Genomic DNA, 15,317 nt, shown 5'->3' on the forward strand with positions numbered 1-15,317 from the left:
CTGTAAACCATCTGTGTACAAAACATTTCCAGGTCATATTGCATTTTACAGAAAATCACTGTGCTGCAGATTGAAAGGGAAAGGCAATTTAAGAAAAAGTTACATTACACAGGGCTCAACAAAACCCAGCCGCCAGTTTTTTATTTTTTTTTATTTTCTGACTTTTTTGGCTTGGCCCCAGGCGTGAGCAATTCCTATTGCCCAAAGTTTCAGGCATACAATGACAGACAGCTGATTTTAAAAAAAAAATACTGTCTCCTAACTTTTTTTTAGCTGGCTCCTATATGAAAAGCAAATTTGTCAAGCCCTGCATTACAAAGGGACTTGTGTTGTAGTTCTGTCATTTTATTTTTTGAAATATTCACCCCCCCCCCCCCCCCTACCAAAAAAAAAATGGAGTTACTCTTTGGTACTGATCAGTGTATGTTCTTTTGTCACAACCCTGAGCAGCTGCTAACCTTTGAGTGGAGACTAGACATGTGCACACTGAAATATTTTGTTTCGGAATTTCGTTTTTGTCCGAAAAATTTATTTAGTTACTCCTGAAATTCGTTTTTATTTATTTTGTTTCGTTAAATGCATTCGTCTGAAAATCCGAAATAATTAAGGTCGAATCTGTCATTGAAGGCTTAGGGTGTCTGTCGAATGTTCTAAGATGCCTCGACTGTGCAACTAAACTGTATGACACTGCAATCGTACATTTCCGGTTGAATGAAACCTACAAGCTATAGTAGAATTCGAATGTTGTATGACACTAGTAATTATATTTATTATTATTACTAGTCAGCCAACATTAGAATTCTTCTGTAGCCTATGGGCAGAGCATTTGACCAAAAATGTCACTTGCGGCGACTGCTTCATCAAATCTTCATGTTGATTCTTTTCTCTCTGTTGAATAATCTTGGACTAATAGAGCTAAGGTTAGGCACATTCGACCACAGGTTTGGACACTATTGCTATTGTAAGCATCATGTCGAATCTCCTATCTATATCCAACTGTTGTCACAACGAAAACGAAAATAAAGCATTTGTTTATGTTGGATCTTTTGGTTTTCCGATTCTGCATGTTCATTATAGTTTGTTAAAACGATAACGAAAATGCCTGTAATTCGGACAAAAACAAATGCACATATCTAGTGGAGACATGTTTACTGACACTCAGATACTGGACCTTGTGAATGAAGTGTTTTAACTGTAGAATTATGTGCATTTTCTAGCTAACAGCTAGGGATGCACCGAATGGGTTTTTTGGTGCTGAAACCGATACTGGTGCAGGAGGTGGTCAGAGACTGGTGGCATGGTGCAGGAGAGGGTCAGAGACTGGCGGCATGGTGCAGGAGAGGGTCAGAGACTGGCAGCATGATAAAAGAGATAAGTGTGTTGTCCCCATGTGCAGCCAGTGTGTTGTCCCCATGTGCAGCCAGTGTGTTGTCCCCATGTGCAGCCAGTGTGTTGTCCCCATGTGCAGCCAGTGTGTTGTCCCCATGTGCAGCCAGTGTGTTGTCCCCATGTGCAGCCAGTGTGTTGTCCCCATGTGCAGCCAGTGATGCAGCGAAGAGAGAGGAGAGCCGCCTCCGCCGTCTGGTTCAATAGAGCGCCGGGAACATCACAGCTTTAATTTCAATAGCTGTGTGTTCCCCCGTCGCATACTGCCCCTCCCCCTTGTCCGGGGAACTGTGATGGACAGATCACCCGTCCAATCTGGCTGTATGCGACGGCACGTGACGGGGGAACACACAGCGATTGAAATGAAAGCTGTGATGTTCCCGGTGCTCTGAGCCAGACGGCGGAGGCGGCTCTCCTGCGTTATAGATCTCCCATGATGGGTGGCACCAGGGGCAGGGGCGGTGCTCCGCCCTATTTTCGGCTCAATTATCGGCTGTTTTTTCCTTTCTGCAATTTTCGGGCATTTTCGGCCGATATGTTTCGGCGGCCGAAATTTCGGTGCATCCCTACTAACAGCCAGTCAGCTTCTAATCTTCCCTAGCATGTGGAAAGGTAGAATGCCTGAGGGAGACACTGATTGTTTTCTAGGAGAGGGATGTGGAATACATTATCGTACACACTTGCAATGTTTGGAGGTTGTGTGAAGATTCTGTTTCCAAAATTACACAATATCTCAAACTTGGACCGTAATTTGCTAAACCCAGGACCCTGCGTTCGCTATATCTGGTTTCCCACAGAACATTGAAATGAAATTATTTTGATAAAGCGGAGTTCCACCCAGGAATGGAACTTCCACTTATCCGGTCCCCCCCAATCTAATACAGATAATAATTCCCACCACAGGCGAAAGATCGCTGCAGTATCTTTCTTTCAAACAGCTTCATTTGCTGATTCCCTTACTTAAGATGCTTGCGCCTCCACCCGGAGCAGAGAGACGGGTCGCTTTGGGTGAGGACATTGCGGGTTCCCTGGTTAGGTAAGTGACCGTATTTTAAAAGTTAGCAGCTGCAGTATTTGTAGCTGCTGACTGTTCTCTTTTTTTGCAGGCGAAACTCCCCTTTAAATATAAAATGCTAAATACCTTTTCTCATCAGTGGTTAGAGTAGTTTTGTGACTTCTGTCAGTGTCCAGCCAAGCATTAGTTAAAGCTTGTAGGAGGAGTTTTCTGACTGACCTATGAGACTGTACAACCCCTGACCCTCTTTCGGGAGAGTGCTGATCACATGCACTCTCCCAAGAAAAAAAAAAAAACCTCTCTAGCAGAACACCACACAATGCATGTGCAGCCTGACTCCATAGACTCTGTGTTATCAGGAAATTATCAGGGGACAGTGGAAGGAGGGGAGGATCAGAGAAGCCAAGATCAAACAGTTTTTTTACATAATGCAGATTAACCCCTTGGGTTCCAAAGTGAGTATAACAAGCATGCTTTACTGCATATACAGACTGATTTTACTGTTGTGGGTTTAGTAGCACTTTTTAAGGTTTTGTTTATCATCTTCCTAAGGACATGTGTTGATGGGCATTTGTTGGCGTCGTAGTATTTCTTTCCCTATACAAGTCTATGGGAATACAAAAGCAAGTCAGAAGGTCAGCTGCACCTGTCATTGAATTCTGAATCCTCTCAGAAGCATCTTAAAGTGTCAAAAGCAAGTGCACTGACAGCCCAGAGAGGGCTAGCATACTTCAAACATAAGATCTTGGGGTCTGAAGAAATGTATTTCATAGTGCTGTCCTCTGTTGACTGCATTTATAGTACGGAAGATGAATTGTGAATGAGTAATGATTTTGTCCATTTCACTTGCTTTGAGTTGGTGTTAAAGTTTCCTGCTCTTATACAGCTATTGTATTTATTTATCATTACAGAATGGAGCCTTTTAATTTATCCTCATTCATGTTTTAGTTTTTATTCAAAACCACAAAATACATCACCCTCCACAATTCTGAGGCCACTGTGTCTCGGATTGTGGGAAGAATTGCTGTGGGGAGATGGGCTGTATTATAATGATGCTCTTCTGAGGGTTTCGTCACTGCGCTGAATACAGTCTTTGTGTGTCCGTTAACGTCACCACTTCAACTGCATTCGTAAGCCTCGGAGATAAACCCAGGGAAAAAGCTTTGAGACCAGGGGCTGGGGGAACTCCCCCAAGGATCTAAAGAAGCTGGCTTTGTTTTCAGAAGGTCTCAGTGTGTCCAACTCCCCTCACTGACATGCCTGACCCCCCCCCCACCTTCCTGTCAACTTTTCCTAACAAGTTTGCTCTTCGGGGTACTTGGTGATCAAGAGTCATAAGTGACGCATCAGCCTCTCAACACAATAGTCTTTGATTGTGCGTCAGTTCTATGCAGCTGTGCCCTTATGTTGCCTGTAATTGTATGAACTCTCTTCCTGGCATGGTAGAACTGCCAACTTTCATCTCATCCTCAACATGGACAACATACTGGATGGGCTTCAATTTTTTATTAACTCTTCTGACCACTAACTCCAAATAGTTGTAGTGGCATCGTATTCATATCTAAAACACTGCAAGGATTAGCTTGACATGCAGTAATTGAGAAACTTAGTAGTTTGCCACTTATTTCTGTTTTATTAGGCAGGTCTGCTTTATTAAAGGGTAACTCCACCTTTGTGGGGAAAAAAAAATAGCTGTGTGTGTGTGTATATATATGTGTATGTATGTATATGTGTGTGTATATATATATATATATATATATATATATATATATATATATATATATATATATATATATATATATATATATATATATATATATTGTGTGTGTGTATGCAATTGTGACTCAAGTCTTCTTGTAGTTGAATATTATTAAAAATTACCTTTCTTTTTCAATGTGCAGTGCTGTAATTTTCTGTAAAATTCAATGCAATATGGCTACTTGGAGGCGTTCATTACACAGATGGTGTACAGAACACCTCCTGAAAATGCAATTTTGGTTAAATAGTTTGGTAAGGTTGAAAAAGTCCATCAAGTCCAACCTGTGTGTGTGTGTGTGTGTGCCTTTATGTCAATATTACATTGTATATCACTGTATGTTTTGGTCGTTTAGGTGCCTATCTAATAGTTTTTTTTAATTATCTATGCTCCCTGCTGAAACCACTGCTTGTGGAAGAGAATTCCACATTCTTACCCATCTTACCATAAAAAAAACCCTTTACGCAGTTTCTGGTTAAATCTCTTCTCTCATTTTATTGAGTGGCCGTGAGTCCTTTTTAAATGCCCTTTCACGGAAAAGTTTCATCTCTATTGTGGGGTCACCAGTACAGTATCTGTACATTTAAATCATATCCCCTCAAGTGTCTCTTCTCCAGAGATGATTATTTCAGTGCTTGTAATCTTCCCTCATAACTAAGATCTTCCAGTCCCTTTATTAGCTTTATTGCCCTTCTCTGTACTCACTCCATTTCAAGTACATCCCACCTGGAGCCCAGAAGTGGATGGCATACTCCAGGTGCGGCCGGACCAGAGTCTTGTATATTGGGGCATTATCATTTTTTTCTCTGGAGTCAATTCCCTTTTTAATGCATGCCAATATTCCATTGGCTTTGCTTGCAGCAGCCGTTGCTGAGCATGTCGTCTACTAGGACCCCCAGGTCCTTTTTCATCCTAGATTCCCCCAGAGGTTCTCTCCCTTGTGAGTAGATTGCGTTCATGTTTTTGCCACTTAAATGCATTATTTTACATTTTTCTACATTAAACCTCATTTGCCATGTAGTTGCCCACCCCATTAATTTGTTCAAATATTGAGATTGAGCTGTTTATCCCATCTTCCAGATTATTTATGAATAAATTAAATAGGATTGGTCCCAAGACAGAACCCTGAGGGACCCCACTTTCCACATTGGACGATTCTGAGTACTCCCCATTTATTACTACCCTCTGAACTTGCCCTTGTAGCCAGTTTTCAATCCAGGTACTCACCCTTTGGTCCATGCCGACACACCTTAGCTTGTATAGTAAACGTTTGTGGGGAACTATATCAAATGCCTTTGAAAAATCCTGATACACTACATCGACGGACCTTCCTTCATCTAGATGGCAGCTCACCTCCTGATAGAAGGTTAATAGATTTGTTTGGCAAGAATAATTTTTCATGAATCCATGCTGATTACTGCTAATGATAGAGTTTTCGGTACTAAAATCTTGTATATAGTCCCTTATCATCCCTTCCAAGACCTTGCCTACTATTGATGTTAGGCTAACTGGTCTGTAGTTCCCAGGGAACATAAAAAAAAAGTATTAATATTGCTAGAAATGTAATGCATTGTTTAACTTCCTGTGCTTTCTGCCTCTGTTTACTGTTACCAATAAAGATGCGTATACACTAGTAGAATTTTGACTGAAAATCTGTATACAAATTCATATCAAAATTCTCAGAACATTTGAATGTCTTTCGATAAAAGTAAAAGATTTTGTTTGTTTTTAATAATCCGTTATAGAGCTAATGAAAATGACATTTTAGAATTTTGTACATTTGAGAAAAAATTTCCATCCTACTATTTAAAATGTTGTTGTCGCTGCAGTCAAACAAATGTCGATTTGACCCCACTGATGATTAGAACAAATGAACGTTTTTACAACAAAAAATGCTGAACTTCTATTAGTGTATACCCAGCTTTAACATTGTTCCTGGCTAAGGCTGGGTTCACACTGGTGCGATGTTAGACATTGCATGTGATTCACACCGCACTGCTGTGCAGATCACATGCCATGTCTGTGCGATGCAAATTCAGCCATACAGATTGTCTGAATTTGCATTGCATTCGCACCAGAATGGTCTGCACTGGAATCTGATCGCATGGGTGTTCACATCTATGCAATCCGATTCCTCCACTGCGATATGCAAACCGATCGGGGGTGTCATTACCGTTCTATTGACAACCACAGCGGTTCGCATAGGACAGCGTGAACTACCTGCGAGTCCTATGCCATGCGGGAACCAGAACTGGAATCACACTTGCTCCCGCATAGTATGAACTGGCATGAAGTCTGCAAATTACAGAATACCTGTAGTTCCAGGGTAGAGATGTTCTGTAGGTCTTTTCCAGTGTGACAGCTATGATAAAGTGTACAGAATGATGATAATAGTAAACAGAAAGTGTTTCTGGCAGGATCAGCAGGTAAAAATAAAGGAATATTAAAGACACAAAACAAAGCTAATGCAGCTACCGGATCTGGCATCGGGAAGCTGCAATATATAGCGTTTTCATTCTTGGGCTTAATGTGATTCTAAAGGATTTATTTTTAACAAACATGTTATGTTTACCTGTTCTGTGCAATAGTTTTGCACATTAACACCCCCAATCCTCTTTTTGGCCCCCGACCAGCGGCCCTGGCGCCTTTTGCAGACTTACTCTAGATTTGCATGCTGTATGTCCATTCACACATGAGTGCGGCACAGCCATCTCCTCATTTGCTCACTGGTTGTGATTGGCAGGAGCCAATGGCTCCTGCTGCTGTCTGAGCCAGTGAGGAGAGGGAGACACGGGAGGGACGCTGCTTTCATGAACATCACTGGATCAAAATGAGGCTCAAGTAAGTATAAAGGGGGCTGGGGGGAGCTGCACCCAAAATGCATTAAGGTAACAAACTTTGAACCTTTAGAACCACCTTAACTTCTCTTCATGGTCTGTTCGTTTTTAGGTTCACTGTATTTATAGCATGCCTGTCATTTTCTAGAAACACTATTGCTAAAGGAGATGGCAGGAAAGAAAGCCACTGTCATTTGTTTTTCAACAAGGTTTTATTGGATTTTCAAAAGGTGCTTTAAAAGGTTGCTTTACATAGTTATTCCCCACCCATTTGTCAGTGGGTTTAGGATTCTCAATGATTTTTTTTTTGGGGGGGGGGGGAATTCTAAAATACTGAGATAAAGGTTCCATATGCGTATGTACAAACTCCACCTCCTGTGTCAGAAATCATGCACCTAGTGTTGACATATAAGTCACATTTTGTGTAACACGAATAACAAAACGTAGCTCAGTGCTCAAAATGTAGCAAACAGGATCCTTTTACCAATACAGGAATGGACCCTGTGAAAACAATGCATTGGAATAACAGGGCCCATGTCCAAATTAGGAACACATCTCATCAAATCTAATCCTATGCCATGGTTACATACATACATACATACATACATACATACATCTATAGGTAATTGAGACATATGGGGCTAGAATAATGTTTCAATTTGTTTTTTTTAAAGCCTCTGGTGGGGATTTATAAATAACCTGATTGGAAAAAGTAATGCTGCTCTTAACATTTTATTCATAATTCACTGCTGGGCTGTTTTTATGTTTTAAGATGAGTCATATTGCTACATTTTTGCAACCTATAGCACTTAAGTCCAGCCTGAGGTTTTATCATTTTCCTATTTATTTACTGCACTTTGTTTTCCACTTACACTTCGGCTACTGAATGTGTTTGGTAAATTTGAGTCAACTGTGTTTTTTCAGTGGTATTACACGCTTTCTTTGTCATTGTAGTTGATGTTACTGCTGCGCTGCCACTTCAGGTGGCTTCTGGCACCCTTCCTATGGACCTTCGGCTGGATCCCCAGTATACTATACCAGGAGCTGACAGTGGGAGGGAGCAACAACTCCAGCAAGAACTGATAGCACTGAAGCAAAAGCAGCAAATACAACGGCAGATCCTTATAGCAGAGTTTCAGAGGCAGCATGAACAGCTGTCAAGACAACATGAAGCCCAGCTACATGACCATGTAAAGGTGAGAGCTCATAGGGGTTGTGTTTTCTTTTCCAATAAGTACGGTTAATAGTTGTGCTAATGTATTGACCTTGTTTACAGCAACAACAAGAACTCCTGGCCATGAAACATCAACAGGAGCTTTTGGAACACCAAAGAAAGCTGGAACAGCATCGACAGGAGCAAGAAATTGAGAAACAACAGAGAGAACAGAAACTGTTACAGTTGAAGAATAAGGAAAAGGGAAAAGAAAGTGAGTATTTGAGGCTTCAGAATGCAGAGAGCTGCTTGGTGGAATATTGGTATGTAAGGTTATATTATAGATGATTCCTTCAGTAAAACACACAGTGTTTCAGTTAAAGTTTTTTAATATGCATATGACCAGAGAGCATTGAATCCAAATAAATGTCATGACAGCCTGGAATCTTTATTTCTCTTATATTCAGGATCGACACAGCTCCTCTCTGTAACTAAATGGGTTGTTTAGCCTGCTATCAGGAGAACTAGGCTAAATTGTTACACAATACACAGAACTTTCAGTCCCGCCCCAGGGGGCGGACCCTGTGCTAAGCAACCGTCCCCACGGCTCCCAGCAGACTGTTTTTATTTTGCCTAGTGAGGAGAATGACCTAGGAACCCTGCGGGCCCTTGTGGTCCATTCTTTTGATGCAGGTTTGATGTTTTTTTGCGCAAGATGAATGATCCTGGGATCTTCTAGCAACTGCCGGCTGGGTGACAGGCTGGTTAATGATGTCCTTGTAGTCTCCCCAGTCTGGGCCATCGAGCGCGTGCAGGCCGCAGCAGGTCACGACATGCCTCAGCTCCAGAGGTGGTCGGTGAGCTTCAATGCTCTGGGGTATACATATGACCGGGCTACTGCTGTCTGGATCACAGTATACCGGGCCAGCAGCTACCCTGTAACTGCGCAGGAGTAGTTCTGTGATGGAATGTCTCCCAGCTCTTCAGGACTGGTAAGTAGGGCTCTCCCTGCTTCGGTGGGGTGAGCAGCTGGGCATTCGCTGGGGGGTCGATTCAGGGGCCACCTCACCTCCCTATCTTCTCTCCCAAGTCCCTATCTCCCCACCTTCCCCCCTCTGAGGGGGGTGGCTGCATGCGCTGCGGGTGGTGTGTGTATGTTCGCTGGATTCTCACCTGTGGGGGCTCTGTGAGGCTGGCGTTGGTCCTGGTCTGGGGGGTCCCAAAAGGGTCTGTGGAGGTTTTTCTGGCTGTAGGCAGGCAGCACTGTTCTAGGTTTGTTCTGTCACTGCATGGCGCTGTCCGGTGGCCATCTTGGATGTGGGAAAGGCTGTATTCTCCTTGTGAGCTTCAGCAGCCATCTTCTTTAGGATCTCCTATTAGTTACATTGGCGGCCATTTTCTTGAAGCTTGAGCGCTCTTTTCGCTGCAGTTCTCTTGTGGCAGCATTACTTGTGCTCTCACTTGCTGCTTCCTGTGTCCACTGTGTGTACAGGACGCTGGATGGCTTGGAACGTTTCACCGCTGTTATAAGCAGCTGCTGCTGACAGATTTCTCCTCTCTGCAACTTTGAACCTCCTAGGGACTGCAGGCACTGCTAATGGCATTCACAGGGGCCCCAGAGTGGTGAGTCTAGCGCTAAGTACCCCCCCCCCCCCCCCACGTGGCGGCAGCAGGAGGGTGGGACCTTCAATGTCCTAAGTCCCCTTGCAGGTGGCAGACAGGCTAGGGTCAGCATGGCTTCTGAAACTGATGTTTCTTCCCCTGACATCCAGTCTATTGCAACCGGGTCACCTGTGGATGGCACGGTGCAGGTGGGCACCCTGGCGGCGGTCCTCGATGCTTTTGTTGCAAAGATAAGGGCGGTGCATGGTAGGAAGGGTGCACGTAAGAAGCCCCTGCCCCCCCCATCCTCTGGGGAGAGTGCTGATGCAGACTTGGCCCTGCTGCGGCTGGTGACCCCTGCTCTGACCTATCAGACGTGGCTGACCAGGACCGTTCGGACAGTGAGGATGAGTCCCCATGCGGGTCCGTGTGCGATAAAGCACTAGTTGGAGCACTTATCTCAGCTGTGCATGAGACCCTGGAGATACAGGAGCCAGCGGATCCCTCTGCTGATGTACCGGTCCCTTTTGGGTCCCGCAAGCCAGCACGTTCACCTAAAGTGTTCCCGTATTTGACTTACTTTGACAAATTCATCTACAGGGAATGGGGTCATCCGCAACGGACCTCAAAAATTTGGCGGTGCATTACCCCTTTGAGGAAAGCCTTCTCAAAAAGTGGTCGGCTCCTCCGGTCGTGGACCCCCCTGTATCTAAGTTAAATAAAGTAACGACCATCCCGGTTGAGGGGACTCCTGCATTCAAGGATCCTGCAGACAGGAAGGCCGAGGAGGTGGCTCGTTCCTTGTTTACGGTTGTGGGGTCAGCCGTGCGGCCTGTACTGGCATCCACATTGGTGTCGCATACACTGACTGAGTGGGCAAAACTTTTGCACTGCGAATTGGGAGAACAGAACGCCTCCCCTGTCTGCATGGAGCTAGCAGACCAACTAGTGCAAGGCCTTAAGTACGTTTGTGACGCGGCCCTGGATACTCTCCCTCTGTTATCCAAGGCTTCGGTGTCAGCAGTGGTGCTGAGGCACCTAATTTGGATGACATTATTAAAAATGCAGCTGGTGGTAAGAGTACCCTACTCCCACAGGTCAGGAAGGCTAAGGAGCCTTGCCACAGGTAAGGGCCCTCTTTTTCCGCTCACAATCGCCTTTTTCGTCCGCCCGGTGCTTCGGCAAAATGCCCCCAGCCCGACAGGATGCCCACGGACAGTCAGAAGCATCCCTGGAACCGCAAGCCTAACAAGCCTGCGACCAAGAGTGCTACCACATGAAGGTTTGCCCCCACCCACTTATTGGGTGGGGGATCATCTTTGGCGGTTTTCAGCCCGGTGGACCTCCCATTTATGCGATCAATGGGTCTGCGATCTGATTTCCATAGGCTACAAGATAGTTTCTCTTGGCCGCCAAACAGATTCTTCCCCTCCAGCCTACCCATGTCCCCGGTTCGCCGGAAGGCCCTGTTAGAGGCAGTGAGGGACTTGCTGAATCAGGGGGTGATTGTACCGGTTCCGGAATCGAAAATGCTTCCAGAGGTTCTACTCAAATCTGTTTGTGGTTCCCAAGAAGGAAGGGGTACGTCCGATCTTGGACTTGAAAGCCCTCAATCACGTTGTAAAAGTGCAGAGGTTCAGAATGGAATCAGTTCGCTCAGTAGTCGCTGCACTCCATCAAGGGGACTACCTGGCCTCCTTGGACATCCAGGATGTGTACCTGCACATACCCATATGCCTTGGCATCAAAGCTTTCTATGTTTTGGCAGTCGGGGAAGCCCACTACCAGTTTGTGGCTCTTCCTTTTGGCCTGGCATCAGCCCCACGAGTCTTTACCAATGTTCTGGCTCCAGTATTGGCGTTGCTGAGGCAATGTGGGATTGCGATCGTGGGTTACCTGGACGATCTCCTCCTGAGAGCATCTTCTGCCTCAGAATTGAAGGAGGATGTAGCGATCGCCATGCAGACACTGCGAGAATTTGGGTGGCTGTTGAACCTGAAGTAGTCGTTGATTGTGCCGACTCAGCGTCTGGAGTACCTAGGCTTGCTATTGAACTCCAGGGTAGCCGAGGGTCTTTCTTCCCTCGGACAAGTTGCAGACTCTCAGATCTGCGGTCAAGCTGCTGATGAACCTGCAAGTGGTCGTCACTCCGCTTTTGTATGCGAGTACTGGAGCTCATGGTAGCCTCTTTCGAGGCTGTACCTTATGCCCAGTTCCACACCAGAGTCCTGCAGAAGGAGATCTTGGCAAAATGGGACAAATCTCCGTTGTCCCTGGATTGGCAGATCCAGGTGAGCCAGCTGGTCAAGGACCCTCTGATCTGGTGGTTGAGGTCCCCGGTGATTCAGTCCGGAAAATCGTTCCTTCCTCTAAAATGGACAGTGATCACTATGGACGCCAGTCTATCAGGCTGGGATGGAGTGATGGTGATTCAGTCGGCTGAGGGCCTCTGGTCGACAGACGAATCCAAGTTGCCGATCAACCTGCTAGAATTGAGGGCGATCAGGCTGTGCCTCCACACATGGTCGACGTGTCTTCAAGGCCGTCCGACCAGGATACAGTCAGACAACACCGCGGCTGTGGTATACATAAATCACCAAGGGGGAGCAAGAAGCTCAGCCACTGCTCGGAAGGTCACTCACATACTTCGGTGGGCAGAGGAACACGTCCGGCTCTGTCAGCCATTTACATCCCGGGGGTGGAAAATTGCCAGGCGGCCTATCTGAGTCGGCAGATGCTGGACCCAGGAGAGTGGGCGTTGCATCCAGAGATATTCAGGCTGCTGTGTCTGAAATGGGGCACACCAGATGTGGATCTATTGGCCTCCCATCTCAATCGGAAGGTGCCAAGATTAGTGTCCAGGACAATAAATCCGTGGGCGAATGCGTCAGACACTCCCTGGTCGATTGCCACTGCGAGAATACCTCCTATCTCAAGGTCCAATCTTTCACTCTGCTTTACCATCGCTGGCTTTAACGGCATGGCTATTGAGAGCCAGGTGCTGAGGAACCGGGGTCTGTCGGACTCGGTGATTCCAACTATGCTGAGGGTGCGGAAATCTTCACAGAAGATATACCATTGTACCTGGAAGGCCTACATCTCCATGTGTGAGGAGAAAGGGTGGCATCCGCGCTCCTTTTCTATATCCAGGATCTTGCTGTTTCTTCAGTAATGAGTAGACCAGAAATTGGCGTTGAGCACCATTAAGGGCCAAATTTTAGCCCTGGCTGCCTTTTTTTCAGCAACCCCTGGCGTCTCACTCATTAGTGAGTACCTTTGTTCAGGGGGTGCGACATGTAGTCCCTCCGGTGCGTCCACCGTTACCTCCGTGGGATTTGAACCTGATGTTGTCGGCACTTCAGAAGCCGCCGTTTGAGAATATAAGGGAGATTCCCCTGTTGACCCTTTCACAGAAAGTGGTTTTTCTAGTGGCCATCACATTGGCCAGGAGGGTTTCGGAATTGGCGGCCTTGTCCTGCAAGTCGCCTTATCTGGTCATCCACAGGGATAAGGTGGTGTTGCGTCCGCAACCATCTTTTCTACCAAAGGTGGTCTCGGCCTTTCATATCGATGAGGACATTGTATTACCATCGTTTTGTCCTAAGCCGAAGCACCCCAAAGAGTTGGCCCTTCACGCTCTCTATGTGGTTAGAGCTCTGAAGGTGTACTTGTCTGCCACGGCTCCCTTTCGGAAGTCAGACTCACTGTTTGTTTCGGTGGCTGGTCCAAAGAAAGGCATGGCGGTCTCGTCGGCCACCATTTCCAGGTGGATCAGACAGATTGTAGTCCAAGCCTACGCCTTGAAGGGGCAGGTGTCCGCCTTTCCAGTCACGGCCCACTCTACAAGAGCAATCTGAACATCTTGAGCCTTCCGACACCAAGCGTCTGTCGCTCAGGTGTGTAAGGCAGCGACCTGGTCGTCTGTCCATACGTTTACCAAGTTCTACAAGGTAGACGTTGGTGCATCGGCTGATGCCTGTTTTGGCTGCAAAGTTTTGCAGGCGGCCGTGTAGTTGCAATAGAGCTTTTTTCCTGGTTTTTCGATAAAAACGCAGTACTGTATGTTAATGCACTGTTGTATTACTTCCGCAAATAGGTTGCGGTGTTGGAATTTCTCCTGTTGAGAATACACGGTTATGGTGGTGTGTTTATTCCGTACACTGCTGTTTTTTTGTGGGTTTAGTTTCACTAGTTCCCACTTGCCATGGTGGATGAAGTTTTAATGCTGTTTTTCCCACCCCTCGTTTGGCACTGCTTGGGGACATCCCATTTAGTTAGAGAGGAGCTGTGTCAGTCTGTGAATATAAGAGAAAATAGGATTTTTGTACTCAGTAAAATCCTTCTCTGTAATTCACCAACCGACACACGGCACCCACCCCTCCTTTTCTCTACGTTGTACTGCTTGTTGACGTACTGAGTCTGCTGGGAGCAGTGGGGAGGGTTGCTTAGGACAGGGTCCGCCCCCTGGGGCGGGACTGAAAGTTCTGTGTATTGTGCAACAATTTTGCCTAGTTCTCCTGATGGCAGGCTAAACAACCCATTTAGTTACAGAGAGGAGCTGTGTTGGTCAGTGAATTACAGAGAAATGGATTTTACGGTGAGTACAAAAATCCTATTATCTCGTAACCATACAGGACGCAGAATGTGTAGTCCTAGAACCTTTGTTTTATACCGCTGCCCTCAGGTATCACTCATTTAACCCCACTAACTCTGTGGGACCACTGTTTTTTTTTTTTTTTGCTAGTGTCTTTTAGGTGATCACCTATTCTCTGGATAAGCCTCTACGCCAATTTTTATTCCACTTCAACGGACAGTTCTATCAGTTTCCCCTCTATGTATATCTTGGGATCCTTACCCAGACTTCACATCAGAGGGGTTGGCCTGTAATGTTTGCTGCTTTGGGCACTGAGTTTTGCATTGGCAAAATGACAAAATTTTATTGATCTACCTACCCTCCAAACTACTAGCTTCACCTCAAAAACTGGAAGACTTGTTGGCTGCACTGAATCAACCCTAGGCATAAGGAGTGGTAATCCCAGTTCCTGCTAAAGTAAAAAAATATTAGTTTTACTTAAACCTATTCATGTTCCCTAAACTGAACAGATATCTGCATGCCTAATCCGCTTTAAAAAAAAACTGCCCTTTAGACTTCTCTTTGCCTAGAGTAGTTGGGACTGATTTTAGGCATGGCACCAGTGAAAATGTTCCCTCTCCAGTAAAAATTGCCTCTGGTCTTTTGTGGTGGATGCCCTAGTGATTCCTTGGACCCCGTTCAGTCTGGTGTGTGCATTCCCTCCATTGCAGCTTCTCCCTCAACAACTTCAAAAGATAGTGGATAGAGGAGGAACAGATTCTGATGTTCCTTACCTCTCACAATTGTCCCAGGAGAACTCGGTGCATAGAACTGCTTATAATCCTAGCAGAGAGGTTGTGGCCTCTTTCGAATAGGCCAGACCTCCTTTCACAAGGACTTCCCTGCTTCTCAGTTGCTTGCTTTTAACGGCATGACTGTTAAACTCAGGTCCTAAATGATGGGGAAGTTACTGATTCTGTCACTCCCACCTTGCT

The 15,317-nt window shown here is 45.6% G+C and overlaps 1 protein-coding gene across 4 annotated transcripts in view; it reads left to right on the forward strand.

Annotated features, from left to right (window-relative positions):
• Window positions 1–15,317, forward strand: part of HDAC4 (histone deacetylase 4) — a 406,345-nt gene that overhangs the window by 245,997 nt on the left and 145,031 nt on the right. For 3 of the 4 annotated variants that reach the window (XM_077448198.1, XM_077448199.1, XM_077448200.1), the window contains 2 exons: window positions 7,949–8,190; window positions 8,271–8,421. In XM_077448198.1, the coding sequence (XP_077304324.1) occupies window positions 7,949–8,190; window positions 8,271–8,421 (393 nt within the window). Of the gene's footprint in view, window positions 1–7,948; window positions 8,191–8,270; window positions 8,422–15,317 lie in introns of those variants that run through there. The other variant, XM_077448201.1, reaches the window with a different exon arrangement.

The sequence above is a fragment of the Lithobates pipiens genome, unplaced genomic scaffold (genome assembly GCF_037356315.1).
Source record: "Lithobates pipiens isolate NorthernLeopardFrog02 unplaced genomic scaffold, aLitPip1_a1.2 Scaffold_22, whole genome shotgun sequence".
NCBI classification, from domain to species: Eukaryota; Metazoa; Chordata; class Amphibia; order Anura; family Ranidae; genus Lithobates; species Lithobates pipiens.